Raw genomic sequence first — 27509 nt, 5'->3', positions numbered from 1 at the left:
CTAAAATCAAGAAATAAGGTTATGTTTGGTCAATTTTGCAGATTAATATTACATATAATTTGTATGCGTGTAGTATTTGTTTGCAGATTTCCAAGTAGTCATGAGTTTTTACCAAACCTGGTTTGTTAGCTTAATTCCGCACTTGTAATAAATTTTCAACCTCACCTACTTGTTTCTGATGTCTGTACTGTTAAAATTTTGTAGTCTGCAGTCAAAAGTAGTTTAATAATATCTTATCAAACTTTATAAATTTTCAGAACTTTGATCTGAAAGTTTCAGTTCACTATTTCAATTGCATTTTGTTCTGAAAATTCATGACTTCTTCTTTTAGGAGGTTGCAGCAGCCTTGGAGTGTGGGTGCAACATAATCCCACTGACCGACAACTTTGAGTGGCCATCTCCAGACCTATTACCAGAGGACATGAGGCAAATCTGTGTATTCAATGGAATCAAGTAAGCATATATAAATATATGTATATATAATCAATCCCTGACAAATGTGATCCCTTGCTGGGTCCAGTGCACTTGAAAGAACTGTCATACGCCACATGATTTGTACTATATATATATATATATATATATATATATATATATATATATATATATATATATATATATATATTTAGAGAGAGAGAGAGAGAAAGTGAGAGATTTTTAATGGATACATGAAAATACCACTGCAGATTTCCGTCAGAGCTTGTAGCTTGTATGCTTCAAACTGTTAATCCAACTTGTCAAAAAGATACATATTACAGGAAAATTGGAAACCTCAGCCTATGTTTATAGTAAAAAGCTTGTAAACTGTGAGCTATTTTACACTTTTTAAAAAAATGATGTTTACTTTATATCTCTGCATAAAAGACCCATTCATTTATTATGTTAGAATCATCAGCTCTTCCACTAGCAGTTCCATTTGAGGAGTAAGTTGCCCCAGAATTGTCAAAACCATGAGTCAGTTACCCATGAGTTGTCAAATCCAGGAGTCAGTTGCTCCTGAATTTTCAGATCCTGGAGTCAGTTGCCCCTGAATTGTTAAACCCAGGAGTCAGTTGCCCCTGAATTGTCAGATCCAGGAGTCAGTTGCCCCTGAGTTGTCAGATCAGGAGTCAGTTGCCCCTAAGTTGTCAAATCCAGGAGTCCTTTATAGATGTTTTAAGAGTCAATGTTGATGGTTAATTCTGTGTCAGAATAATACAGTACAGTATTTCCTAGTATAGCAAAACACATGACTGCCAGCAATGTAGACTAGTATCTGTCAGCAGAGTATCTGCATATAATGTGCTGTCATTTGGTCTACGTGGTTCACTTACGAACCAACAGGATGACAAAAAACTGGATAGATCTTGGATAATGCACCAGTTTGTATGCTGTTTATAATAGCATGAGCTGATTATACCCTGGAGATAAAGTATTGAAATGCACTCTTCTGTACTCATAGATAGGAATTCAGCAATTGACAAGGAGTCAACCAGTGTAGCAGGGTAGCTAAAAATATTGCAGTTGCATGATGTTTGTTCATTACTTGCCTATTGCAATATTGGCAACTAACTTCAGTCATATAATGGAATGGGGTATCTAAAAATGCCATTAACAGTTAGTGTGTGTTCATTACTTACCTATTGCATTATTGGCAATTGACTTACAGTTGTATAATGGAGTGGGTAGCTAAAAATGGCATTAACACTTGGTGTTGTTCATTACTTGCCTAGAACGATATCAGCAATTGAACACAGGAAATAAAAAGCAGTTCACATGACAATCAGTAAAGCTGGGAAAGACTTGAAATTCTTGTTGCAGATATATTAATTTGGTTTGATTTCATCATAAATAATATGCAAAATAAGATTGAATATCCTGCATAATATTTGTCAGATCCTTGTAAATTATGCAATAATGTTCATTAACTGGGAGCTGTGATATCATACTTTGTTGCCATTATGTTTTAGTTCTACAAGTCCAAGACCCAGCCTGGAGACTGCAACTTGTTTGCTCATTTTTGAGAATTTAGATCTTGTATTGAAGAATCACAGAAAACTATACTTTTGAGACAGTCACATTTGTTGATTTGTATAGAAATTCATTCTCTTGGTTAACCCCATTAATAAAAATGAAAAATATTTCACTCTCTAAACAACATGTAAACATTTGTAATATGATGATCTTCTTCAGATGGATCCATGACTACCAGGATGCCTGTGTTGACAAGTTGGAGAGGTTTATCAGGGGGGATAAGCGGGGACAACTCCATGGTCTTGGTTCATCGCTTGATGATTCAACAGTTGAGGGGAACTGCAAGGTCAAAAGAGGACATGTACTTGACATGGGTTCCTCATTTGAAAAGACTGTAGAGTAAAAGAATAACTAGGTGATCTTAAAGTTGCAATCAACAAATACTTGATGGCTTTGTGATGTTTTTATTTTACACAGCAGAGAATTTGTGCTTTATGATTGTAGCTTGAGCATAAATTCTCTTGTTTCACAATGTTAAAAATAACAGGGAGAAAATTGTTTTCCTATATGTGTTAAAGGCATAGAGAAAGTTATTAACAAAATTCTACTTACAGAATTTGGCCTGGAATTCAGGAATCTTTTATGGTACAAGAACCAAATCCAACTGAGAAAAGAGCTTTAAGTATTGTAGATATACAGTAAAACATCAGTGATCCAGATGCAAATTCTACAGATACTTTGCTAGTGTTATCTCTAACCATGCCCCCCCAGGAAATCACACTATTTTGTAAAACCAAAATACCCAGAGCAGAAAATATTAGCAGTTTTTTTAAAGCCTTCTGCAAGATATTTTCTATCACAAAGTTTGGAGTAAATTCTATCTTAAAAGCTATAGGTTCAAGGCCATTTTAGAAAAATGAAGACCTTTACTATGCTTAAACTGCTGCAGTGAATATTTCTTACTTTCCTTTTGTATGTATGGCATAGTGAGATAATCACAGGATTATCTTTATGTTCTCATTGTAAATACAACAGAAGTACCTTTTGTTTTTAGTAACCTCAAATCTGAACCCAGCATTTACCCCCGACTTTATCGCCCAAAGATCAGCAAAAATCTATGTATCCAAATGCCTTTATCTTTGGTAGAAATACCTTATAATGGATATTTCCCACAGACATACAGTTTAGACATTTTCATTCAGAACAGCTGACATTAATTTTGGTTAGTTATTTTTCAGTGATTGTAGATCACAACAGGTTATATTGTGTGAGGTCATACATTTTGACAGATTTATATTTGCAATCTCCTCTGATATATCCCATCCCCCAATTCTGATGCAGATAAATAGAATTCTACTGAATTTCAACTTTGCTTTCTACAGGTTAATACTCAGTCATAGAAATGGTATCATTCTGTGTTGCTAGTTATATTCTTATTGACAACTATTTAAATTTGTTGTTTAAGAAGATTGCATTTTGCTATGAACCTTGTCCCTTGCTAATAACAAACAATTTTTGAATCCCTGGTAATTTTGTTACACAGTAGACTTTTGGGCACTTGATTGTGCTTATTACATTAAAAATGGCGTTGTTGTTGTTGTTCTGGGGTTTAACGCCATTTTCAGCACACGATAGGCCATATATGGCGGCCAGTATAACTGGTGGAGGAAGAACCCTGGAAAACCCAGGAAAGAACCACCGACCCACGAGAAGCTACTGGCAGGCTCTCCCACGTACCCACGCTAGCCGAGCCTTGGACTCGAACATACGCAGACAGAGGTGAGATGGCAGTGATCCGGAATGGTGAGCGCTTTAGACCACTCGGCCACTCGGGGCCCCAAAAATGCCGTTAAACCCCACAACAACAACAACAACTTATTACATTAAGACTTTTGACATGGCATAGTGATGGATCACATTACACAACTCAGTCAGTAATTCACACCTCGATATCTTCAAAATGACAGGGTTAGACAGTCTGGTGAAAAATTCTTATCATGTTGATGTATGAATCGTTAAGTACAACATTTGAAATTTTTATGCAATTTGGTAGTTTGTAGATATGGCAGGGGAGTGAAATGTAGGTAGGAAAACTACAAAGAGATTATACTGTCCTTGCTGTGTGCCACTACCATTTATTAGTGGAAACAATATGGAATAGAGTTCAGTCATATGTTGAAATGTAGCACAAATTTATGGTTTATACTGAAATACTAAATGGCTTCCCTGAGGAATAATTTTGCACGAACATGTTGACAAGTTTGATTTCAGCAGTTTATGAGCACAAATCAAGTTATGAAACTTCACTTCATTTTGATAGATGGATACATGAGCTAAATTCTACAAGGGAAGCAACTTCTCTGAGTTGGATGTGCATGATTTATATTAAATCATTAGCTTATTACTGACTTTAAATTATTTACTCTTTGTATTTCACATTCCTAAAAGATTACAGTATGTTAGAATCTTATTCATGTAAAAGCAAGATATTTTATCATTCATACTATATGTAAGTACAGTTAAAGTCATTGTCACACCCACTCCAACTGTTAAATGTAATTTTATCTAGACATATAGTGAATTTTTTGGTACCTATATACATCTTGAAAATGTACCTGCATCCACACCCTAAATTAACCTTATTGTTTAAAGTTTGTTAAATACAGATGGCCACGATGTTACTTAATATTTTGGAACCTGACTGTCTTTTCACACCATATAGCCACTGTTGTGCTGATGTGCCATAAAATGCTACTACTTCTACTGCTACCTGGATACATATTCATGTGTACAACACTAATTTAGCAATAGCTCAGGGGCAGATTTAACACAGAAGCAGATTCTTTTTGATCTACATGGCTAACTCCCTCACTCATTTAAGCTGCAGAGTATGTTTTTCAACACTCATTAGTTTGCAAATTATGAAATCTAGTTTAACAACAGAATTGTAACTATCTCTAAGTCTCTGTATAAAATAAGAATTAAAAAAAAACATTAAGATCTAAAATCAGAAGTTGATGAGATATCATTGCATAGACCTCAATTAACCCAGGTTCCTCCATATTTTGAAACTATGAATCCAAATGAAGCAAATTTTCCACAATTGTTTACAGAGAGACAAAGTTCTACTGAACAAGAAAATGGCTGCCAGAGCCTGTGGACAGTGTCTGTACAGATTTCATGCTGCTAAAATTTTCTTATATGCGTTTCTCTGTACCTTTATCCATTGTAAATTCCCAATAATTAATGCTTGTATGCCTATTCATTTGAAGTGCTAGAGCAAGAAAAATTAACACTCAACACATGCTTTCAGTGTGCATATAACTGTTACTTTAGATTTTGTTAATATTGAAAGAAACATGTGAAAACTACTATACTAATCATTACACAAAGTGCAAAGTCCATCTGGTTGCATGACTCCATAATTTTAAATTTCATTGTTTCTTCAAAATTCTGTCTAGTGGAGTCTGCTTCTTTGCTGTGAACTGTTGGCTTCTAGCAAAGTCAAGAATGCTTCTGAGTTGGAGGATTTTGATGCTGTGCACATCTTGAGTTTCCAGCCACCTCAAACTGGCTTCTAGGTGCTCTACTGCCTCTGACATTTTTGGTGGGGGAGTTGGGGTGCCATCATCCTCATCATTGTCATCATTAGCGTCACTGGTTTTGGGCTCTGGTTGTGCAGCTTCATTCTTCCTGCTGACATTTGTAACAATTTCGTCATCTGATATGTGCTCATATATGGGGTAGATATCATCTGCTGAATACCAGTTGAAGATATAATTATGACTGCTCATATTCTCTGAGTGCTTCTTCAGTTAAGCATATGTCATCTTCAATGAATCCTGTAAATTCGGACTCATTGTTGTCACTATCATGGTATGTAGATGACTGACAAGCTGGACCAAGACCCTTTATCCAGCATTGTTCAATGCAACATGCAGAGATAGCATCCCAGGTTTTCCCACCAAGGTGACAGAGTTCTTTCAAGTTGAGTGATGCCAGTGATGTCTTGAAGGAGGAGTTGTTATCTGCTAACATCTGCTTGATCATCCACAATGACAGTTTTGCTTAAATACCGATATGATGCTTTGGTCCAGTGGCTGGATTTCTGATGTTATGTTCATTGGGAGATAAGAGATGTTAATCTTGCCGTCACAACTGACAAGATTTTCAGCTGGGGGTGGGCACTGCAATTATCCAGTAGGTTGAGAGCTTTTTATTCCAGCTTGAGTTTTCACAAATGAGCCAGAACAGGTGGAATGAACATTCTATGGAACCAGTCTTCAAATATGGAGATATTCATCCATGCAGTTGTTATCTGCTAACATCTGCTTGATCATCCACAATGACAGTTTTGCTTAAATACCGATATGATGCTTTGGTCCAGTGGCTGGATTTCTGATGTTATGTTCATTGGGAGATAAGAGATGTTAATCTTGCCGTCACAACTGACAAGATTTTCAGCTGGGGGTGGGCACTGCAATTATCCAGTAGGTTGAGAGCTTTTTATTCCAGCTTGAGTTTTCACAAATGAGCCAGAACAGGTGGAATGAACATTCTATGGAACCAGTCTTCAAATATGGAGATATTCATCCATGCATTCTTGCTGTTAGTGCATTCAAAGGGAAGGGCTTCATATCAGCATGATCAAAACATCTGGGTTACTTTGATTTTCCAATCCGCAGAGGTCTGACTTTGTGGCTGCCAGACTTGCTGATGCAAAACAAGAGAGTGACTCTGTCCTTCCTCTTCTTAAAGCCTTCTCATTTGTGACTATCAGTCTTGGTTGCAAGGATGCGATCGGGTAGCATTTTAAAGCATAAACCAGTCTTGTAACAGTTATAAACTTGATCGGCTGTGTAGCAAGCTTCCTCCAGCAACTTTTTTAAGTTCAATTGGGTAGGAATTGGCAGATTCTTTATCAGCTAAGCAAATTTCCCCATGACACAAGAACTTGGCTGATGGCATGCCTTTTCATGAATTTGTCCAGGCAGCCATTACTCGCCTTAAATATGGTATCATCTCCTTTGATACGGTGATCAAATTTCTCTGCTTGAGGTTTCTAATTTTGGCCAGGAATGGGAACTTCTTCTGAGCGAGCCTGGACAAACCATTGGTACAAGGATGAATCTAGGCTTTTATCATTAGCAAACTTAACCCTTTTACGCTGTAAACCAGTTTCCTCTTCTAGAATGTAGGGTAGACTATGGAGCTTTTTTTGTTTTCCACCCTTGCAGAGTGGACTTGCTAATTCCTAGATCTTGGGCAAGCTGAGTGTGTTGTTTTCCCTTCTTTAGTTGATCCAGGGTGTAAAATTTCACTTGGGCAGAGAACAACTTGCATTTGTGAACTTGCTTTTCTATAACAGCAAAATGTTTTCATAAAAAATAGGAAATTAATAACAAGTTCATAAGTAAACACCATGCACATGTAAAACCCAAGAACTAAGTGCAGTGGGCCTGCAATGATCATGAGGTACTTTTATAAAGTTTTCTAAGCTGAATGCATGTACAATTTTATACCCTTTCCATTTCCAGCTAATAAAGTGGATATTATTTACTGGTCAACTGATTGCGTCTAACAACACCGCCAAGCCCAGCAAACGTTGGTGGCTTCATTTTTTGATGATTATTAAATTGTGAAAATCTTTTATCAACCACCGCATTGTCAGCTGCTTGGTTGTGTATGCAGTTAAAAAAGAACCACATGTCAGCTATTGTTTGAGCAACAATTGTATACAGAATTAATTGAAGACAATCACAAAGATGGCTTACTGGCTTTACTCATGAATCATTAATAAGTAACATTTCTGATAATGTTTATTTTGGCATAACACTTCAAAAACCTGGTGAAATTGTTAAATTTCAGAAGCCACGCTATTTCTCGTACTTAAAGAAAATATTTTTCTTGGTACGAGAAAAATACACGTACATATATTTAAAATTTCAGGAACCATGCCACAATCATATTTGAATTTGTACACGATCTCTTCCCCAAAATGATAATAAATTTTTTATGCACTATTTCACATACTTTGAACAAAAAATATTTTTTCATGTGCAAATAAATATATGAAATTTCGGGAGCCCTGCCATGACCATGTTATATCCGAATTTGCATAATCGCGGGATGCGTTATAGCAGGGTTGCACTCTACATTTTAACATCAGTTTGGAGTGAATTTTTGGTGTTATTTATTTTAATTTTTGGGGATAAAATTGAAATTTAAGATCAATACTTGTTTAAATATCTGGAGTTAAGAAGTTCTGGCTTACTGTAAAAGGATGCTGATGTTTAAGTGGAAAATTCTGGAATTGAAAAGTATGGTCTTGAAAGGATACCAGTATATTGAGGTTTCTGTTTTTATGGAGTTTTACTGTACATGCATACAGCAATATATCAAAATATTGAATGTGTATTTTTCCTACTAAAGATTTTAGCCACTGTAATTCAGATAAATTTTGGGTGATGCATTTTTGTTTTGTCTCTTCTCCATAGGAATATGTGTGTGTGTGCACGTGTGTGTGTGTGTGTGTGTGTGTGTGTGTGTGTGTGTAATATATACAATAATAATTATCCTTGGCTTCTGAATCCAAGTAAAGTAAGCTTTTCCTAATACTTTACAGAAAAACAAAGAGCACTACTGAGCAAGAAATAAACTAAATACAAAGAAATTGTGAATTCTCTGAGTTACAGAAGTGAAGAGGATAAAAATGTAAAAACTAGAATTAATCATTATAAGCTATAAGCATTATTATAGTAAACTTATATCCAATTGCCTTGAATGTAATCATTTTATGCACTGTAATGGTAACCTTCTTTTTCCACGTGGACCCTGCCTACCAGCACATACAATTATTGTGTATCATGATGACAGTAACCTTACATAATGTGTCTTGCTTGGAATCAAAAAATATGTAGTGTGATATTAGATTAAAATATATTGCAGATAATTATTTCAGTTGAAGTACTAGCTATTGTAACATTGTATTCAGTCATTTACTGTGTGATTGTGTTAGCTTTCCTCAATATCTTTATTTATTTTATTTGTTTTTTTTTATTTGGCAAAGCAATACTCTGAAAATTGCTGTACACAAGGATATGTTGTAGCAGTTGACCAAGGTTAATTTGACGATAAAATTTGCACCCACACCCTTCTGGGCACTAATGCATAAGGTACTGATTCTTTGTGGTTCCCTGTTCATTTAACAACTTATTGTTTCATTTATTTTTGTTTGTATGTTTATTGGAATTAGATTAGAGATAAATGAAGGCAGTTGTTCTGAAAGAATTTACACAAGTCCAACATTTTAACTGTAGCATGTAAAGATTTTCTGAATTGATAAAATTATTAGGAAGCTGCAGTTGGTTGCTTTAAACCTAATCTAGAAATCTGCCACTCCCTTTAGAAGTGTGAAGTATTTTATATTAGTGCTACAATACAATATACTGCTCCATGGTTGCTCAACAAATTGTAGTTACCATGGAAACTCAGCATATTACAAAATTGCCATATATATATATATCTGTACATAGATATGCAAGTTTATATTTGGAATGTTTCTAAACTCGTTGTTGCAAAACATTTTGCAGTTAATATATGATATGCATATTAGAATTTTTGTGTAATTTAACTTAATAGTCCATCAGGAGTCACGCACAGTTGGATGATTTGGATAAGCATACACAATCTAAGAGATCTAGTCAGTACTTCAGAAAATAACTAGTCAGCACATTTTTTTCTTAATAAATTTTGATATTATTTTGCCTTTTTATTTTTGTTTTCTTGGAATGTTCATGCATTTTGATTTGATTGATGTGACTTGTTTGACACATTGTTAACAGCTATAAAACATGCAAAGATGCTAACCAATCTGATTTTGGTGGAGTCATTCCTATTTTTGACCTCAGATAAAGCTATTATGAACACTTGTTCTAATTGAAGGTGTGATTTTTATGTAGATGATTCACAACTTGATCACTGTACATCTAGATTACCTAAAATAATTTATAATTGTACTTCTTTCATGAAAGTCTTTCTAACCTCTTTCTAAGCACAAAAGCAGTTGAATACTAACCAATCAGAAATTGTATAAGCCCAGATTTACTTAAAAAAGTTCAAGAGACACAATGAAATGAATGTGGCTGATGAATATTATGCCTGGATGAAAAAATGTACCCTACATGTATTCTAATTGGTACACTTCAGACATTCTAATTGGTACACTTCAGACATTCTAATTGGCACACTACATATATTTTAATTGGTACACTACAGATATTCTAATTGGCACACTTCATATATTCTAATTGGCACACTTTAGATATTCTAATTGGCACACTAAAGATATTCTAAATGGTACACTACAGATATTGTAAATGGGTACACAAGATATTCTAAATGTATACACTACAGATATTCTAAATGTATACACTACAGATATTCTAAATGGTACACTACAGATATTGTTAATTGGTACACTACAAATATTCTAAATGGTACACTACAGATATTCTAAATGGTACACTACAGATATTGTTAATTGGTACACTTCAAATATTCTAAATGGTACACTACATATATTCTAAATGGTACACTACAGATATAGTTAATTGGTACACTACAGATATTCTAAATGGTACACTACAGATATTCTAAATGGTACACTACAGATATTCTAAATGGTACACTACAGATATTGTTAATTGGTACACTACAAATATTCTAAATGGTACACTACAGATATTATAAATTGGTACACATCAGATATTATAATTGGTACACTACAGATATTCTAAATGGTACACTACAGATATTCTAATTGGTACACTACACTCTAAATGGTACACTACAGATATTCTAAATGGTACACTACTTATATTCTAATTGGTACACTACAGATATTCTAATTGGTACACTACAGACAATCTAAATGGTACACTACAGATATTCTAAATGGTACACTACAGATATTCTAATTGGTACACTACAATCTAAATGGTACACTACAGATATTCTAAATGGTACACTACTTATATTCTAATTGGTACACTACAATCTAAATGGTACACTACAGATATTCTAAATGGTACACTACTTATATTCTAATTGGTACACTACAGATATTCTAATTGGAACACTACAGACAATCTAAATGGTACACTACATATATTGTAATTGGTACGCTACAGATATTCTAAATGGTACACTACAGATATTCTAAATGTGTACACCATGGATATCCTAAATGGTACACTTTAGATATTTTAAATGGTACACTATGGATATTCTGAATGGTACACTACAAATATTCTATGATTCAGTTTACATATAGGTTAAATTTGAGTTAGACTAATTAAATTTTGTTGTTTTTGTTTTTCCGTTGGAAAATCTTGCATGCGAGGTACTGTATACACCATGGTAAGAAATTGATTTGTTTTAGGTTGTGATGTTTAGACTCTACTGAGTGCAAATGTTTTCTTCCTGAGCATTTTTGAAAACAGTAATGTGTAAAATGATAACCAATTAGTTAGACTCTTCCAGAATTTACTTGTATGCCAAACACACTCATAGACATAAGAAATTCTTCTAAAAAATTAACAAAATTATGAAATTTTACAGACTGACAACACAAAATTTAAAATAAGGTACATCTCAGTTTGAGCAGATTCTGAGCACTATATTTTTGTGTTACTGTGATGACAAATGACTATATATTTTCTATATTTTATTTTAGTCTCGGAGAGCCATTCCACCTGTTGTCCCTCATTATGTAACTACTTACACCAGGCTTCAGTTATAGCCTTTCTGTTTGGTTATTTATGCATACTGTAATACTGAACTGATATGTAATGATATTTGTATTACCGACAAGGTCTAATGTGAGATTTATTGCTCAATATCAAAGCTGTGAATACCCGTTATGCAATTAATTTTATTTATAGATTTCATTATTAGTGTTAAATATTAATGAAATAATTGCTCCCTCAACTTGCTATTTATCTTTTATATTTTTTTTATCAATTTATTTAATGTGCAATTAGGAACTTTTGCATTGCAAGTATTTTTGTTGTGTGCAAACATCCAATCTGTTTTCATTAATATGTATTTATGTATGTATCTAGATTACTGATTCAACTTTTTTACTGCCTTTATAAAGGCAAAAGATTTTTGTAATACACATTTATCACAATCAACGACCATTTCATTTTTAAATTTTTTGTTGGTGCAATTTCAGTTCTTGTGTTATTAACAAAGGTTAACCTGCATCTTGAGATATGTGTCTTTATTATTGAAATTTATTTTGTACACTAGATATTATTCGTTCATGTATTCAGTCTGTGCTCACTATCATCTTTTCATTTCTAGTATTGCTTTTGAAAACCAAAACACTTAACAATGTTGGTGCAAGGAAAGAAACTGAAGTTGTCTAATAAGCAGTAGTGTTTAGTATCATTGTCATGTGACATGAATGCTAGTTGATTTAGGTGTGGTGAAACGTTTTGAGAACTTCATTGTTATTGATGATATTTCTAATCATTGAAAGAAAAGTAAGTGTTTTTCTTGTCATTGATTTACTGATAAATAGGTCAGTGATTAGTGGTAAGATAGTTATAATTGACACTACTTACAAAGTGCATATTTATGGACAAGGCTGTGGTGCAGAGTAATTTTTCATGCTTTGTGTGGTCATTTGATGTTATTACCATAAAACAGAACATGAAGTTGCCATCTTTCATGTGTGTTTGAAACCTTTTTTGTTATGATGTAAAAATCCCAGACTGGTTCCACAAAAAGTAGAGTTGACTTCTGGTAGTTAGTTGCAGTACATGCCAGAATGGTTCCACAGGAAGTAGAGTTGACTTACTGGTAATTAGTTGCAGTACATGCCAGACTGGTTCAAGAGGAAGTAGAGTTGACCTACTGGTAGTTAGTTGCAATACATACCATATTGGTAGTAATGATGTTTTCTGAGTTTGACCTTGTATGTAGCAGAGTAGATAGTATTAAGTCAAAGACCTTTATTTAGCGAGTGAACAACATTGAAAGACATGAGTATATTGTCTCAGATAAATAGAATGAAAAACATTATAAAACTTTTGGCAACTTTCAGATCCTTTACAGCAACACAAATTTCACTTTCATTATGATTTTTCTATACAATCCCACATGTATATTTGATGTATCTTGTATGAATATGGAGAGGTAGTCTGGTTTCTTGGAATACCACTATAGAGGATCATTTTTATAAAGAAGTTAAAAAATTATTATGAGGCGAAAATACTGGTGTAGTTTTTATTTGATCCAAGGAATGTTAGTAGCCCACACCTTGCCCTTTTTATTTTAGGAGTGTTAGTATTTGCTAGAAATTAAGAAGTGTGTTCCATATTTTTCCTTTTTAAATATTCTTATATTTTTTTCCCTTAGCTTATATATTTTGCATATAATTTCTATCACAAAGGGATACATATTCTGAGTAATCATTTATAAAGTAGAAGTTTTGGAATTTATGGAGGTTTAATTTTTTTTATAAATGTTTGTAGGTTTTTTTTACATCAGTTGTGATTGTTTCTTTATATAGGATGTGATAAAAGAAAGTAAACTTCATTTATACTTTGTGATTTACAAAATTTACAAATCCCCTGATATTCTACCCTTTTGTATCTTCCTTTTGAAATTTGTAATGTGTGTACACTTATTTTGACTTGTGTTAGAGCTTGCCAGAAGTTTCAAATTTGTATGAAGGGGAAAGTTTTTGTATGATTACTCAAGATAAAAGTCACTATTATTCTCCTGGCTTCTTAATGATCTGGAACCTTTTGTTACAACAATATTAATGTTCTGGTTTCTTTACAGACTGGAACCTTCTTTTCCTAATGATATTAAACTAATGTTCTAGTTTATTAATAATCTGGAACCATTTTTACAACAATATTAAAATAAGGTTCTTTGTTTCTTTTTGATTTGGAACCTATTTTACAATAATATTTGACCAATGAGGAAATGCAGATTTAGCAGCTTTTGAATCCTGAACACATCTCAGTTTTTATTTGCTTTATGTTCAAATGATACTGTAATATTTTAGGGTCTCAGTTATAAATGGAAAAAAACTTGAAACAATATTTTATATAAAAAAATATTATATAACAAAATCTTGATTAAATGCATTAAAAATATTTTGATTTGTTTTGGAAGATTTAATCTATTTTGTCAAAGAAAGGGTTAAACAAAATAAAGGTACTTAACCCCAAGCCATGAATAAGAAAGCATTTTCCAAACCCAAAATCATTTATATATTCAAAAATGGAATCCAAAATTAAGAAATATTTTCCATTTAAACATGGGCTGAATCTTGAAAAGTTTAATATCTCTACAAGGAAACATTTTTCCTTGCTTAAATGCTTCTAGAGATAGTGTTGGGGAAAACATACCACACGGTCACATGAAAATGGACTATTTATAAGACAAACAGCATTGGTGACGTATACCACTATTTGTTGGTTATTTACACGTTAAAGATCTGAATTTTTGAAGCCTTTTTATATTATTGCAAATATCATGAAATTTAAAGAATTGTTTTTAACAGGACGTATTTGTACACTAGTAAAGTTATCACAGTTAGAAAAAGTCATAATGATGAATTGCACAATTAGCACAATAGAAATATTAGAAATATTAATATGTCATGAGTTTAGATACAATTTGTTTTTCTGTTTGAGTTATATTTGTTACCAGCCATTTAGTTAGTTACTTTTCTATGATGTGCAGTTACCCGTAAATATGTATGACTGTGTACATGCATCCTTGTTCGAAGTCTAGTATAATGTGCATTTATATGGAAATGTGATATTTGCAAAGGTAAAACTTTTTATCAAGACACACACACACACCTATGCAGTTTTGTCAAGTATCTTACAGATTTCGTTTAAACAGTGTACTTGTATTAATGGTAAAGATATGCACATTTTCCATCTGTGTTCTAAAATTGCTACATATTCACATATTAGCAATGCAGTTTTCCATTACTTACGTGTTTTTGTTGCTTTTTATATGCCACCTGTGTTTGGCTTGAGATTTAAATCAAATTTTTTTCTGTTTTGTTGATTCTGTTTCTAGTACTCTTAGAGAAAGCACTAGTAGTTGAATATCGAAAAATGTTGTGTCCTTTGCAGACTTTTTCTTCATTGTTGGTGTTTAGTACATAAAATAGTAATGTCAAGTATAAGTGTTACCTTCAAGCAGAAGAAATCCAATAAATATGCTGCACTTTGAAGCTTCTCTTGTCACTTTATGATCATTGACCTTTTGAGCTCTTGGGAAAGTTGGAGAAAGTTGGACACTATTTGGCATAATTATTTTTGTTTCTCCATCAAAACATAACGTATGGTTTGGGTGGCTGTTTTACAGCACAGCAACAAAAATAAAATAGGCATTTGTCAAATAACTGTACAGTCAACTAGATACAATTAATATGAACTCTTAGCATGTCAAGGAAACTGGGCATCCTTCAGAGACTGTGTACTCAGCTGCATCTAAAACCCTGTCCACCACATGTGAACACTTAGATTGGTTTGAGGAGAATGATTCTGTATTACAGATGTGTGACTGGGAAACATAGGCTGCATACAAGGAGTACAAGGATGCATCCATCATCCATTTGTACAGTATTTAAGAAGAGATATCATGAGCATATATATGTTTCTAATAGATAATGGAATCTAGTATTTTATTTCTAAACATATTAAGATAAACAGTAATTATTGCTATCTTATGTGTATTGTTATACTCTCCTTACGAGGGCCTCAAGGGGGAATAGTTATTGAAGCAGCAGAGAGGGTGAACAGACCACTTAATTCATCACGTACGTTTTTTAGACAAAAAAATAGTGACCCTTCATAGAGGTCATTAACATTACCGCGTCATTGATTGACACAGACAAACAAGGGATGCGGTCACCACCATCTCTGCTGCTATGTTATTCTGAATAATCCTGGAAATTATCAGAGTAATCCTGGGAATTATCAGAGTAATCTTGAGGATCTTTAAATTTTAAATAATATTCCATTTCTGTTGGTGGTTTTTCTACTTTTGGGTTTATTTTTTTTCTTTTTCTGTAATATGCCATCAGACTTCTATATCAATCTCCACCGCCATTTTTACAAATCTGATATAATCCTCTAATGCCGTTGTTACATCCAACACAATGTTGTGAACCAGCATGAGGATTTTTTGATAAAATATAATTATGTCTCCTGCAATATTCTCCATGGCACCTTTTGTTGCATTTATCTGTTGTTTTTTTAATCAGCCACGCACAATTGTGCATTATATAGTTAATGTACAATTAAGGAATTTTGTTAATGATATTTGAGGTGTAGAAATCTGTCCGCGAGAAACTGATCATGGTAAAACGGACCAACTTCATGATGGGGGAAATTCCATAATTAAGAAAACAGGGACTTCCCCCATATACCCATTGAAAAATGTTGTATTGACAAACGGAACCTTCTAAAAACAACATTATAAGGAATCTGTCAGCAGATGTTTGGAAAAACTTCCAGATTTCTTTTTCAGGAAGTTTTCCCATATACCCTGGATTTATAAAAAAAAAAACAACAACTTTTTTATCAAACATATCTTGTAAATGTCAGATTGACAAACGAGCCCTTCTATAACTTTTGATGATGATGAAAATTAACCATCAGATTGACAAACGGACCCTTCTATGATGTTTGAGGAAACTTACAGATTTCCTATATATTTATATGTCTTTCTGGAAGTTTCCTCATGTACCTGCTGTTAAATTTTAGTGTTCTTCTTGATAAAATCATCCACGGTTGGTGATTCTTGTTTGCGAAGATAACCCCAACCATCATAGAAGGCTCAGATTACTGATTTGAGTGTTAAAAAAACTATTTTGTCATCATCACGGGTATGAGGAAAGAAGCACAAAAACAATATTATTATAGGAAAACAGCCACTTTCAATAAGAATCATAGAAGGGCTATTTCATTGATTTGAATGTTATTTGTGAACATTTCACGCTTGTTAAATATCAGAAAAACAATTTAGTCGCATGGACAGGTCATGTCATCAAATTTCACTATTTTTATCAATAAACTCATCTATGGTTGGTGGTGATTTTTTACGGACAAAATATTCAGGAGATCTTGTCATGTAATAAGAATAAATTGCCTGATAGTTATTTCCGCTGCAATCTCTACAAAGTTCAAATTGACCTCGAACACCTTTCTGGCAAACTCTACAAGGACGATGTCCAGAATAACCTCGCCGAATGAACTTATTATGAAACCAACAATAATCACCTCTGCAACTTCGTCCACATTTTTCTGTCGAGCTCATTATCAACCATGAACATTTGCTCATGATTAGATATAATTATATCTTTAAAATATATTTCAAATTTTTTAATTAGAGTTTATATTTTAGTTATAAGATATATAATGAGCTTAAAAAATAATGGTGACGGTACTATATATTCAGGCAAATATTCAATTGAGAAAAATAATTATATTTGTCTGGAAAATGACGCAGAGTTTATTTTGGAAAGTTTATTTGAAAATGTTTCCGAAGAAGATATTCAAGTTCTCGCTGAGGCCAATTATTCAATGTTACGCGATTACTACAATGTCTTTTCAGTAACGACGTTAGATAAATCTGTTTCAACAACAACAAAAGAAGAAGCAATTCGCGCGCTTCGATCTGATAGTCATAATAATTATTATTTATCAGGTATTATTATTCAAAATTTCAATAGATTTTACATCTTCGCGTGCGATGATGATTTTGAACGCGTCGATGATAAATTTACCGGTTTGGCATCAGTTACTGAAATTATTCCACGATTTCGACTGCGATATCCTGTGTTCGATATTGATTCGAACACGAAAATAAGTTTGACAAGCAAGGATCATTAATCGAATCAGATGAGAAAATCGCCCCAGAAGAAATAGTTGATTATTTCTCGCAACTGTGCGGCTGCGATCGTGATCGTGTTTATTTATTTACAACAACACACGGATATCATGTCATTGTTAAATCTACGCCTGTATCATTTGATGAGCAAGCAAAATTAACCAACGACGCCATCAGCGCAAAATTGGGCTGAAAAATCGATAGACAGGCTGGACTCCATAGTATAAAGTTAGCTGGAACAAGATCTAACAAAATAAATTCTGTCTGCAAAAAATTAATTACTAACCAAAAAACAACTCCTCGAGATTTATTAATCTGTCCAGCGTTAATTCAACCGCGTGAGATTAAATACGAGCCGCAGCAACAAGAAAACGATCTCAATAATTATTCCAGTGAAATAAATCAACAGGATTTAGAAAAGACATAACGGCGTTAACAGGGGAACCTGATCAACTTATTTCTGTTACCGCGGCATCAAAAAATAGATTAACTGTCCAACGTTGTCCAGGACATTATTGTAAAATATGCCAGCATCGTCATGGCTGGAATGCTATTCATGATTATCCTGAAGATAAGTGTGATAACTGTTTGATCTATGCTCATAGCGAATGTTTCGTTGTTGTCTGCCCTCGTGGTAATGGAAAAATAGTTGTTCAAAATGATTATAGCGATCAAATACAATAATATTTCGCAGGAGCACTAAATAGCATCATTAATGATGTTGTAAAAACCATACCAGAGCATCAACGAGACCCAGATTGCGTGAGATATTTAATGTCATCAAAATATCGGAGTAAAAATTGCCCCGGTACAGTTATTGATAAAACCGCAGATTTTATTTATACTGCTTTACCAGCACATGAATCCGGTCCAGGCTGCAAAATTATTGGTGATGATTATCTCGATGGATCAGCATGCGGCGTAGGAAAATCAATTGTTGCTATATCATCGATCGAACTAGATAGGTCGGTTTTATATTTATCATATCGAAAAACCTTTACACAAAAGATCAAGTCAGATTACAAATTCGAATCTTATACGGATATTATCGGTGATAGTATCATCGCTGGGTCTCGTAAGGTTATCGTTCAGTGGGAATCATTAATACGTGTACGAGGTGTTCCTGACGTTATTACTGTTGATGAACTTCATGGATTGATGCGCCAATGTTTCTCGAGCTGCAATAGATTTATCTGGGACAAGTTTGCTGAATTAATCGCGATGACGCTGCGAGTGATAGTTGCAGATGCTGATGCAAATAACGAGGATCTTATACTATTTCGAGATAAATTGAATCGACCCGACATGAAATTTGTTATCAATAATTACACTGGACAACAAATTTTTACAAAAGTCATGTTACTGAAATAAAATTAGTCAATTCTTATCAATTTTTTTGTGCTGAACACGAATATGACAGTCAAATTGCAAAATTGGCTCTAGTTTTTTTGTAATCTGCAAGAAATTAATGTTTACATAACGAAATGCATTCCAATAGTAAAAGGTCAACTGTAATAGCCTACCTATAAAAAATCAAGTCATTGACTACATCTTAGATTTCTTCGCCTGTCTCTTGTACAGCTGTTCGGGAGCATCTCTGAGGAGTGTCCAGCAGTAGTCAGCCAGCATTGTAGTGGACCATTTTCCCTGGTATCTTTGTTCCATTGTTGCGATATCTTGATGAAAACGTTCGCCGTGTTCATCACTAACAATACCACAGTTGCTAGGAAAGAAATCCAAATGGGAATGAAGGAAGTGAATCTTTAGAGACATATTGCAGCCAAGTTTCTTATACTTCATCAACATGTCTTCTACTAGTTCCTTATAGTTTTCTGCCCTAACATTTCCGAGGAAGTTTGTAGAAACTAGGCGAAAAGCATTCCATGCTTGTTTCGCGTCACCTTCCAGCAAGTTGTTGAACCGGTCATCTTTGAAAAGCTCTCGAATCTGAGGACCCACAAAAACTCCCTCTTTAATCTTTGCTTCGCTGAGTCGAGGGAATTTTTCATGCAGGTATCGGAATGCTGGCAAAGTCCGGTCAATGGCTTTCACGAAGTTCTTCATCAAACCTAGTTTGATGTGAAGGGGTGGTAGCAAGATTTTCTGAGCCTCAACCAGAGCTGGGTGTTGGATATTCTTCTCTCCAATGGCTACATTCTGCCTGTGAGTCCATTCCTTCCTCATGTAGTGCATTTCCCTTGCTCGGCTATCCCACTCGCATAAGAAACACATGTATTTTGTATATCCTTGCTGCAGTCCCATTAAAAGGGCAACTACCTTCAAATCACCACAGAGGTGCCAGCTGTACTTGTTATACTCAATGGAATTCAGTAGCTGCCTTAAGTTATCGTATGTCTCTTTCATGTGGACAGCATACGCTACTGGAATAGATGGAAGAATGTTTCCATTGTGCAAAAGCACAGCCTTGAGACTCAGTTTCGAAGAGTCCACAAATAGTCTCCATTCTTGTGGGTCATGAGTGATTTTTAAAGCATTCATGAGGCCCTCAATATCGGAACAGAATATCAGATTACTTTCCTTTCTGAAGAAAGGCTCCAATTGCTGGTGGCGCTTTCGATATGCAGTAATTGTGACATCTTCTTCTAGAAGATTCCATTGTTGGAGTCTTGATCCTAGCAATTCTGCCTTGTTCTTTGATAAGTCCAAATCACGAATCAGGTCATTTAGTTCTTCCTGTGTTATTCTGTGTGGGGTTGATGATGCACCACAGTGAAAATCTGGATCACTGCATGCTGATGGACCAGGAGAAGAACAGGTCGACTCACCTTTGTCTTCGTCAGATGAATCAAGAGAATATTCTGCTGGAGGTTCTGGAATAGGAAGTCCCTCACCATGTGGAACTGGTCTCAATGCAGACGGAATGTTTGGGTAGACTATTCTCGACTTCTTTCGCTTCGTTATTCCGCCGGAAAGAGGAGGAACCAAGCAGAAGTAACAGTCATTTAGGTGGTTGCTTGGCTCTCTCCACACCATTGGGACTGCAAACGGCATTGATGACCTTTTGCAATTCAACCACTGTGAAAGCTGTGTTGTACATGTAGCACAGCATATATGCGGAGCCCAAGGCTTGTCTTGGTCACCAACCTTGCATCCGAAGTAAAGATGATATGCCTTCTTCACTTGAGAATTGATACTTTTCTTCTGGTTGGCAAATGTCACTTCCCCACAAATATAGCAAAAATTGTCCGCGGTATTAACACACTTTCGAGGCATTACTGTTCTTTATTGTACGTAAATGGATAAAATAATAAGTTTTATGTAACAGTAGCTTGAACTGTCTCGCACAACGTCTAAAATATTTTAAATGCTGAACCTATCTGATTGGGCTTTATATAGTACACTGCTTACGTCAGCTTCAGCAGCCGCCTGGCATTAGTATAATAGGCCTACACATGTATAGTACACTGCTGACGTCAACTTACTTCAGCAGCCGCATGGCATTAGTATTGCATTGCATCAGAAAATGATGCAATCAACTGTGGATGATGTGAGCATGATGGTATTATGCAATGTTACAGCATTATTCCGGATGTTGCTGCAGTCCTACTGGAGAAATTTACACAGTGAAACATAGAAAATGAGGTATATGAATATCTTCAAAACGAGAGCCAATACAAATTTTTCACGGTTATATTCGTGTTCGGCACACCAAAATACTACAGATTAGGGCCTTTTCAAGTCAGTAATGATTTCACTGTTGACCAGTGTTACCAGCCCGATCACGACAAAAAATTTATCGTGGAACAATCCCACAAGGATAATTACATTAAATTACTGAATCATCTGTCCAGAAATAATATTTCTGGAAATAATCGTGTGGTTATATTTACACACAACAAAATTAATGGTTCGTACTCTGTAGAAAATCTCGCAAGACAACTGCAGCATCTAAATTATAGAGTAAAATATTATCACGCCGATACAAATTTAGAAGAAAAAACAAAAGATTTCGCTGATACTAATACGACATTTAACGACACTGACGTGGTTATTTTTAATAACGCAATAGAAACCGGCATTAGTATTGTTGATGAGCGATTTAAAACGCTATTCGTGTTCTCGTCCGAGATTGGATCCGTAGAAACCACAAAACAAGCAATCCACAGATTCAGATGCGTCAGTGAGATTCACTATTCCATGTTATCACGGCGGCATAAAAATCTTCCACTGACAAGATCAGATATCATCGCGACTATCATTGATAATGAAAAAAACTTCACCGAGATCGAGAGATTGCTTAGAACACCTACGCCAGGTGAAATTAACACCGCATTCGGATTTGCGTTTATCAGTAATATCATCGAGGAAAACAATTCAAAAACCTACTTCACTCCGCGGTTAATCACGTTAATGAGCAACAGCGGATATAAAATAATTCGAACACCTCCAGATGAGTATAAAATCTGGCTAAGAAAAAAAAATATGAAAAAAGCATCAGCCGATGAAATTAACGCTAATCCCGCCGTTGATGAATTTCTTAAGACAACAATCGGCACGAGAATAAAAAGTTCTCACATCGAGAAGAATACCAATGAGAATAATACTGTAAATGAAAATAATACTGATACAAGTGAGAATAATACTGCAGATGAGAATAATACTGATATAGGCGAGAATAATACCGATACAAGTGATAAAATACCCAAATATTACCAGTATAAATCAAATGAGCGATTAGAACCGTATCAGAAAAAATTAAAATATCTTAATTACTTATTCCAGTGTGATTGTAGCAAACTTGATTCTGACGAAATAGAATATCTTTATAAGAAATCAACAGTAATGTCACGAGCGCAGAAAATTATTGTTGATAAATTTAATAACGGTACAGCAACAACAGAAATATTTCGGTCCGATAAATTATCACCACGAGAGAAATTAACAATAATCCGTGATGTTCTTGAAATATTTCCACTACCTGATATCGTTCCTGATAACTTATCAACGACATCAGTGATAATTAATCGAGAAAAACTTGTAACAGATATCAAATCGGCGTTAATAAATCCCGCTCACGTGGAGAAGTATAACAAGTTTATAAAACATTTCTCGGTAATATTTCCTGAATTACAAAATAAATCAACAACTATGACGATGAAAAATATCTTCGAGAAAAACAAATCGATTTATAAAGGTTTTGGTGCAGAATTAATTATTTTAACAAAATTAACAATTTCACTGATGTTGAGTACCAACTATCCCGTATGATTTTAACAAAATTAACAATTTTTTTCTGTAGAATAAATATGCCAAGAATAACAAATTTGACCAAGAAGCAAGTTAATGAAATTAAATCATTACGGGGTAAATAACCGCTAAGATGATTGCTGATCGATATAAAATCGGTTATACGAGATTATATGAAATTTGGAATAGAGATCAACATGAATCACCTGCAGATGTTGAATCGAGTAATAAAGTTGAATCAGACAATAAAGTTATTAAATCATCCGTGACAAACAATAAAGTTGAATCGAGTAATAAAGTTTAATCAAACAACAAAGATGTCAAGTCATCCGTGACAAACAACAGAGATGTCAAATCGTCCGTGACAAACAACAGAGATGTCAAATCGAGTAATAAAGTTGAATCGAGTAATAAAGTTGAATCAAACAACAAAGATGTCAAATCGTCCGTGACAAATAACAGAGATCTCAAATCGAGTAATAAAGTTGAATCGAGTAATAAAGTTGAATCAAACAACAAAGATGTCAAATCGAGTAATAAAGTTAAATTGAGTAATAAAGTTGAATCAAACAACAGAAATGTTAAATCGTCCGTGACAAACATAAAGTTGAATCAAATAACAAATATGTTGACTCGCCCGCGAAAAGAAATAAAATAAAGATATACAAGGAAAAACTAAAATCGACCCGTGATGAGTATAACAAACTCGTTGATGAAAACAATCAGTTGCAGCGGGCGATAAATAGACTCGCCGATGATAATAAAATTCTGCAACAAAATAACAATAATAATTTGATCAACAACCACAACAATGAAATCGTTGAAAAAATAAATATCATCGCGGCCAAACAACAACAACATGACAAGATGGAGCGCGAATACAACATGTGGTTAAATAATTTCAACAACGCAACGAGGTCACCAGCGGTAGAGAAGATAATGTTATATAGGAATCTGTAAGATTCGCTAAGAATATCGCTGATAGAGAAATCGCAGCAAAATAACTTGGATATTTTATCACAATGCCGTAATAATACACATAAACCAATTGTTATTTGTTTTTGATTTGATCTTTTGTTTGCAGCCGATACTTTAAATATTTATTACTGAGACGTTTTCGCGCTAGTTCGTTGCGTGTTAAAGGTCTGATTGAACGTTTATCTGAAAACCAACACGATATATATATTGCATTAACATCACCGAATATTTTTTTTATAAAATACTTTAGATCCAGCAGCGGGTTTGTTTTTCACGGATATATCTTTCGTTGAGGTCATATATTTAAATATATTACAATTAAGACAGATGATATTAACGTCAGATTGGTTCCATTAACAGATGATGGGGGAAACTTACATATAGAAACATTGTAAGTTTTTCCAAACAACTTTGACCGGTACATCGTGATCCATACATGAAATTTCAACCATGTCGGTGATATTTGATGATCAAAAAGCGAAAACCGCTACAAATGTGATATTTCAACCATCTTCACGAAATCGGGTATATGTTGATAAGGATTCAACAAACATCATGGAAGACTAGCGGCTGAACAATCCAAATGTGAAATTTCAACCATCACAGGTGTATGTTGAAAGTGGTTTTTCTATAATAATATTGTTCAACAATCATCATAGAAGGGTTATTTCACTGATCTGAATGTTGTTTTTTATATTTATCTTGTAAACGTTTTCGCGCTTGCTCATCTCGGTTTAAGTGCTTTATGTGAAAAACCATTAATTTTTTCGTTAACTATCGTCGTAATTGTAAATCCTGGAACGATTTCTTTGCTGAACTTGTAACAAGGTTGCGATGACAAAATAAAATTATACTTGGACAACGAGGCCAAGGTCAAAGGTTATATATGTGATTCTTGCTACATACTTATGCGTGTGACGAATCTTTCAGAAAAATAATATTATATAGGAAATCTGAAAGTTTCCTCAAACATCATAGAAGGGTTATTTTATTGATCTGAATGTTAAAAAATCATCTTGTTTTTTTCACCATCACAGGTATATGAGGAAACTTCCAGAAAAACAATATATATATAGATAATCTGGAAGTTTCCTCAAACATCAAAGAAGGGTCAAATTACTGATCTGGCTCATCGTAGCGACCCAAACCATACGTGAAATTTTAACAATCTCGTATGCTCGTCAACGATTTTAACATCATTACCAGCAAATCCATCTTCGGTTGCGGGGGTTGATCAGGTATATGAATGAACTATCATTTTGACAGTTCAACGAACACGATGTGGATGATGAAAAAAGTTGATTATTTTTTGTATCATCACGGGTATGGCGAAACTTCATAGAGGGGTTATTTTATTGATCTGAATGTTATTTTTATTTTGTTATTAACGAGTATTACTGGTCTGGTATGTCATGTCGGCCAAATCATCTATTAACGATCCATACGTGAAATTTTAACAATCTCGTATGCTCGTCAGTGATTTTAGCATCATTACCAGTGAATCCATCTTCGGTTGTTATTGTATTTTTCCACGTTTTATTGTTAATAAAATCTGATACAGGCCATTGTGGGTAAAATAACGTATAATTGCATCTGCTGGCGTTTTTACTGTCATCAGATTTTAATTCTGCACCAAAACCTTTATAAATCGATTTGATTTTCTCGATATTTTTTATCGTCATAGTTGTTGATTTATTTTGTAATTCAGGAAATATTACCGAGAAATGTTTTATAAACTTGTTATACTTCTCCACGTGAGCGGGATTTATTAACGCCGATTTGATATCTGTTACAAGTTTTTCTCGATTAATTATCACTGATGTCGTTGATAAGTTATCAGGAACGATATCAGGTAGTGGAAATATTTCAAGAACATCACGGATTATTGTTAATTTCTCTCGTGGTGATAATTTATCGGACCGAAATATTTCTGTTGTTGCTGTACCGTTATTAAATTTATCAACAATAATTTTCTGCGCTCGTGACATTACTGTTGATTTCTTATAAAGATATTCTATTTCGTCAGAATCAAGTTTGCTACAATCACACTGGAATAAGTAATTAAGATATTTTAATTTTTTCTGATACGGTTCTAATCGCTCATTTGATTTATACTGGTAATATTTGGGTATTTTATCACTTGTATCGGTATTATTCTCGCCTATATCAGTATTATTCTCATCTGCAGTATTATTCTCACTTGTATCAGTATTATTTTCATTTACAGTATTATTCTCATTGGTATTCTTCTCGATGTGAGAACTTTTTATTCTCGTGCCGATTGTTGTCTTAAGAAATTCATCAACGGCGGGATTAGCGTTAATTTCATCGGCTGATGCTTTTTTCATATTTTTTTTTCTTAGCCAGATTTTATACTCATCTGGAGGTGTTCGAATTATTTTATATCCGCTGTTGCTCATTAACGTGATTAACCGCGGAGTGAAGTAGGTTTTTGAATTGTTTTCCTCGATGATATTACTGATAAACGCAAATCCGAATGCGGTGTTAATTTCACCTGGCGTAGGTGTTCTAAGCAATCTCTCGATCTCGGTGAAGTTTTTTTCATTATCAATGATAGTCGCGATGATATCTGATCTTGTCAGTGGAAGATTTTTATGCCGCCGTGATAACATGGAATAGTGAATCTCACTGACGCATCTGAATCTGTGGATTGCTTGTTTTGTGGCTTCTACGGATCCAATCTCGGACGAGAACACGAATAGCGTTTTAAATCGCTCATCAACAATACTAATGCCGGTTTCTATTGCGTTATTAAAAATAACCACGTCAGTGTCGTTAAATGTCGTATTAGTATCAGCGAAATCTTTTGTTTTTTCTTCTAAATTTGTATCGGCGTGATAATATTTTACTCTATAATTTAGATGCTGCAGTTGTCTTGCGAGATTTTCTACAGAGTACGAACCATTAATTTTGTTGTGTGTAAATATAACCACACGATTATTTCCAGAAATATTATTTCTGGACAGATGATTCAGTAATTTAATGTAATTATCCTTGTGGGATTGTTCCACGATAAATTTTTTGTAGTGATCGGGCTGGTAATTATTGATAACAAATTTCATGTCGGGTCGATTCAATTTATCTCGAAATAGTATAAGATCCTCGTTATTTGCATCAGCATCTGCAACTATCACTCGCAGCGTCATCGCGATTAATTCAGCAAACTTGTCCCAGATAAATCTATTGCAGCTCGAGAAACATTAGCGCATCAATCCATGAAGTTCATCAACAATAATAACGTCAGGAACACCTCGTACACGTATTAATGATTCCCACTGAACGATAACCTTACGAGACCCAGCGATGATACTATCACCGATAATATCCGTATAAGATTCGAATTTGTAATCTGACTTGATCTTTTGTGTAAAGGTTTTTCGATATGATAAATATAAAACCGACCTATCTAGTTCGAT

The 27509-nt window shown here is 34.2% G+C and overlaps 1 protein-coding gene across 1 annotated transcript in view; it reads left to right on the top strand.

The window, feature by feature from the left end:
- Positions 1-15223, top strand: part of LOC149775886 (NAD(+) hydrolase SARM1-like) — an 84822-nt gene extending 69599 nt beyond the window's left edge. The window contains exons 8-9 of the mRNA XM_089944215.1: positions 332-453; positions 2170-15223. Coding sequence (XP_089800341.1) covers positions 332-453; positions 2170-2353 — 306 coding nt within the window. The 3' untranslated portion in view covers positions 2354-15223. The remainder of the gene's footprint in view (positions 1-331; positions 454-2169) is intronic.
- The last annotated feature ends 12286 nt before the right edge of the window (positions 15224-27509 follow it).

This window comes from Sinohyriopsis cumingii, chromosome 19 (assembly GCF_028554795.1).
Source record: "Sinohyriopsis cumingii isolate HCF-2022 chromosome 19, ASM2855479v2, whole genome shotgun sequence".
Classification (NCBI taxonomy): domain Eukaryota; kingdom Metazoa; phylum Mollusca; class Bivalvia; order Unionida; family Unionidae; genus Sinohyriopsis; species Sinohyriopsis cumingii.
The sequence above is the reverse complement of the archived record's forward strand: the minus strand, read 5'-3'. Positions and strand labels throughout refer to the sequence as shown.